General features: G+C 44.5%; 1 protein-coding gene across 1 annotated transcript; it reads right to left on the bottom strand.

The window, feature by feature from the left end:
- Nucleotides 1-1,752: 1,752 nt before the first annotated feature.
- On the bottom strand, nucleotides 1,753-2,596 carry LOC119324141 (heavy metal-associated isoprenylated plant protein 27-like). The gene has a single exon (XM_037597906.1). The coding sequence runs from the start codon at nucleotides 2,487-2,489 to the stop codon at nucleotides 2,010-2,012; it is 480 nt and encodes a 159-aa protein (XP_037453803.1). The 5' UTR covers nucleotides 2,490-2,596; the 3' UTR covers nucleotides 1,753-2,009.
- Nucleotides 2,597-5,123: the final 2,527 nt, after the last annotated feature.

Here is a 5,123-nt window from a genome sequence, read left to right as displayed (position 1 = left end):
CCCATCCAAGCCTGACCATGGCAACGGCGCCCTCTCATGTGTCCCGCGGTGGGGTTTGGGTAGGCGCGACCACAATCCAGTAGGGATCTCACCGCGGACCCATCCGCTGGGATGGGTGTTGCCTCCGTTGCGAATGGGATCGTAGGGAGGGACTACTTTGTCGTCAAGGTCGGCGAGGCAGCGGCCGATTGGGAGCCCGGTTGTGAACATGGGAGTTCATCCCCATGGAGGCGACGGCCGTGGAGATTGGATGTGAAGCAACCTCACTTGCCGGTGGTGGAGGCTTGCCGTCCATGTGCTCCTTTCTTCTCCCGGTATCCCCATTCCTTGCCTCCCATTACAAAAGCAAGCATGAATGAGAGCAGGGGCTGATTTTCATCAATTCATTTCTCATATTTTTAGTTGCTTTTTTGAGATTATACAAGATGCTCCCGATCTGTTTTGACAAATTACTTGGATCGTCTTATGGAATTGACAGCCATCGTATTTTTCAGCTCATGTTATTTCTTAATCCTTGTCCCACTAGGCATCCACTACATGTTTGGTAATGACGTGATGTTGAGGCGGCTAGGAGAAGCTCAGCAGCCAGATCAAGGGCTATCGAGATGGATCTGGGAGCCAAGCAGTAGTTCTTCTGTTAAACTTTGGTTATTATCTTTTCTATTGTTACGATTGTGGAATGGTTGATTTTGACTCGGTGTAACATTTGCATTTGTTTCCCCAGCTTGTTGGTGTAGATGCGTGGCACTGCGGCAACTAATCAAGAGCAAAGGGCAGTGCACATCAGAGCTACGCTGAATGTAGCAAGGCAACCACGAATTGGGTATGTTCACACGAGGGATGGGAGAGGAGAGGAACATTAACATTTTTCATGATTTGGATGAAAATTTCAGTTCGTAGTTTCTCCGTACGTGGCAACACACTAGCGGTGCTCATGGGCTTAGGATGAAAGTAGCGCCAACGGAATCAATATGTTGGATGGGAAGGCGGTTATTACCTCTGTCCCTTGGTGCTAGCCTATCGTGGCGGCCTCACTAACTTGCTCATTGCGAATACGAGTTCGTGGGGTCGCGAGTTGCTGCAGATTTGTTTTTATCACTTTTTACAATATTTATTGATGTATCCCTAACTCAGCGAGTCATTTTTAGTTTTGATTTCCCATATACGCGAGCCTAAATATCCCATGATCAGAATATTGAACTCTTAAAGTTAATTCCCTCAGTTCTGGTGACAAATATAATGCACATAATCCATATTGTTATGCACTAGCGTGTGTGTGAAATAGATGAATTATGGTTCCGTACCCAATAAGATGGATATGTGTGTGTTAGAGAGAGGGAGAGGGGGAGAGAGAGTGAGGAAGAGGGAGGGAGAGAGTGTGTGTGAGGATTTGATGATAAAAAAAGTCGTCAATATCGTAATATTGAACTCTTAAACTTAATGTGGCCCCATTGCAACGCACGGGCGTTCTTCTAGTTGTGTTAGGAGATCGTCTTTTAAAATAAAAGAAGACAAGTCATTTCTTATAATTTCTCAATCCTCCACGTCAACATTTATTCTATGTGGCATCTCTAAGATAGCACCACCATTGAATATGCCCTAATTAGTGACACAAGTTTGCTTAAATTATAACAAATGATTACATTTTTGTCAAATAACGTAATTGTTGCCACAAACGTTAACATGAGGGTAAGAAATGGAATTGTAACTCTAAAAATAGACAAGAATCAACAATTTGATAATTATACATATGAAGTTCATTAAAGTATATAGTAGTATCTTACAGTAATCAGGGAACTGAATCCCCTGGTTCAAAATCACAAACTACTGTACCAAGCGAACTACTAGCTACGAAGGCAATATATAAGCAAGTAATTTACAATTTCACTTTGTGGATTCAGTACTACGTACGTACAAAATAATTATACAGACGACCTCCAAAAAATACAGAGACCTACAAGCTTTAAGCCTGGGCGCCTGGCTAAAAGATGGCTACGTACGAGCACCGACTACATGACGGCGCATGCCGCGTTGGGGTTCTCGTCGGAGAAGGCGGAGGTGTACTTGACCTCGGTGGAGGAGGCCCTGGCGAGCGGCGCGGCGTCGGGGTCGGCGACCACGTTCCGGACGTAGCCCGGGGGCGCCTTCTTGTCGTAGGCGCCGGGGGCGTAGGGGTGCGGCACCACGTCGTAGGGCACGTACGGCCACGGCTCCACCTTCTTGCCGGTCTTGCGCGCCACCCGCCGCATCAGCTTGGCCGGGTCGTCGATGTACCCGGTGACGGCCACCTTGTTCTGCTTGGGGAGCACCTCGACGCCGGTGACCCCGCGGATGCCGTCGACGGCCTTGCGGATGCGGCGCTCGCAGCCCTCGCAGTCGATCCGGACCTTCATCTCCACCGTCTCCAGCTGCGGCCGCTTCTTGATGTGCCGCCGCGTGCGCACCGTCGGGCACGCGCACATGTCCGACACCGCGTCCAGGATGCCCATCCTCACCTGACCTGAAGATGGATCGAGCGGCAAGCAGGGCAGCTCAAGGCTACAAGCTATAGCTCTGAGAAGATTGATTAGAAGTTCGAACGACGAGGTGAGAATGAATGGAGGAGGAGGAGGTCGGGGTCTCGGGGAGGACATATAGGTGCCTGGACGGGGGCGGGGGCGGGCGTACGGAGGGCGACGGCGACACGTGGGGAAGGTGCGTGTGGGAAGGTGATAGGGTGACCGAGATGGGTCTGGAGTCTCTGGATCCGCCGGATCTCCGTGTGTGGCCGGAGGTCGCCACGTGACGTGAACCCCCGAGAAGACTGGGAGGGGCCGGCGATCGAGTCGAGCACAAGGCCAACTCGGGTTGATACTCTTGACGGAAAATTACCAAACATTTGTCTGTTGGTTTTGGCTTCCGTTGCGTAGGCTTTCGGCAAACGGGGGCCGCCGTCCGTCGTTGTCCAAACCATTCTGGGTTGGAGTTTGGCGCATTGGAGGTTGGACTGAGCTTTCTTCTGCAGTACTCCCTCCATTTCTTTCTTTTTCTTTTTTTTTTCCTTTTGAGCTGGGTACTCCCTCCATTTCAGATTATATATGGTGCATTTAGTTTGTTTTTTCTTTTCTCTTATAACCTACTTCTTTTATCCAAAAAAGTTTGTCCCTCAAACGGATGTATCTACCATCAATATAGTGCTAGATACATCTATACTCCTATATAGTATACGAATATCAAGGTATATGGACCATTGAATCTTTGTAATCCAACGGTTCACATTCGATTGTTTTGGAGAGAGGGCTACGTGGCTGCATACAGACCGTATGATGGGCTAATCCAACGGTCCACCATGCAGGGATTCGCCGTAGGTGACCATCCTTGTGCTGCCAACCTGACACCGTGCATGCAGGCTCGCGATTCTTCCATACTGGGCACCGCTCCCTAGAAATCTCTGGCAGGCTCACGAGTAAACAAGTGCTGCCCTACAGTGAATTACTACTTGCAAGCTACTATACCAGGCAAGTACGAGTACTACTACTAGGCGACGTGACGAGGGAGAAGAAAATAACACATGCAGCATGCAGGATGCAGCTTCGGAACGGACAGATTAGAAATGACAAGTAAACTAGTTTAGTATGTGTTGTGACTAAATAGCTACGTATAGATACTTCCTAAACTCACATAGGTTCTCAGGCATGCCAAAAACATTTTCTCATTTTTTGGTTTGTTAAAAATTCATACATGTACTGTTATCTACATGTTTCCTTAACTGATATTTTTTATAAAATAATTATGAAGAATACAGCCTCTGCAAAAATAAGAAGACTGTTCATGTTTATATGGATTTAAATAAGCTTTTTTGACCCCCTCGTGCTTGTCATTTTTGTACTACATGCAAATCGCAGTATATTTTTTGGAAAACTTTTTTTATGCTAAATAATGCCTCTATTTGCATGCATGATTTTTCCGATGAATTTTTTGTATTAGTAGCGTATCTGCCTTTAGGGGAATATTACTAGCATATTTGAAAAAACAAATTGCTCCCCAGGGTGCCCGAGAATCAAAAAGGCTGCTTTGCTACTTTCTCTTATAAATTCATTTTACAAATATTATGGCCCAGTTTTTTCTTTATTTTCCCAATGCTTTTGTTGCATAGACTTCTACTCATCAGACAAATTAATCACTGTATGCATGCGCGTGTATGGAGTTTACTTGAAAAAATAATTAAAAAAATTCAACAATCTGGTTGTATATTGTATAAAAAAAAGGCTGCAACCCCTCACACCACACAACATTTCACAATGATCGTTAAATCTACACGTGCATGGCACGTGCCATGTACTAGTACACTTAAGGAATAAATTTGGGACAAATTTTTTCAGACGAAGAAAGTATAATATAATGATGTTTTTGAAGCTATATTATGGGACGAAGGAAGTATAAGACAGTGCACATTTACAATTTTGAGCCGTTCTGGATGAATGAACCTGCATGTGTCGAAAATAGAGCCTGACAAAATGGGAGGTTGTGCTAGTGGGTGGACATGGTCTATGGACAACCTGAAATTTTCTCTTGGTCTATTTTTCTTTCAAGTACACATAGTCTATACATAAACTTTTAAAAAAAATAGCCTACATATATTTATTTTACTAAAATAAAAAAATAAATTTACACAGTTGACAGTGCAAACTGCAATGGTAATCCCCATCGACCATTCCAGCTCCACCAAATCCTTATTTTTCTTGCTAGATGCATTGTTTTATGATGATTTCAATTCTTAATATTGTCCCCTTTCCAACATAAATGTGAAAACCGATTTAGATATTTAGTTATTTTTGTTCCTACATAATTGTACAGGAAGGCAAGATGAATAAAAGTAACATGACAATGGCATTTTTTTTCAAGTTCAAACCACGTGATCCGCCGAAACATGTCATTCAAAGCCGATCCATATTTGATGAATTGTAATGACCTTGGTCATCTTGTCATGAATGTGGTTGTAGTGATGTGCACACAACTTTTCCTTGGGTTATTAGTTATGCAACATAGCTTGACTTTTGTATGCCTTGAAACTGTTTTTCTTTTTTAAGTATTTTTTGGCCCTTAGTTTCTCGTCTAGGGCGTTAGCCAATCTTGGCTCTGCC

This window comes from Triticum dicoccoides, chromosome 6B, assembly GCF_002162155.2.
Source record: "Triticum dicoccoides isolate Atlit2015 ecotype Zavitan chromosome 6B, WEW_v2.0, whole genome shotgun sequence".
NCBI lineage: Eukaryota > Viridiplantae > Streptophyta > Magnoliopsida > Poales > Poaceae > Triticum > Triticum dicoccoides.
The sequence above is the reverse complement of the archived record's forward strand: the minus strand, read 5'-3'. Positions and strand labels throughout refer to the sequence as shown.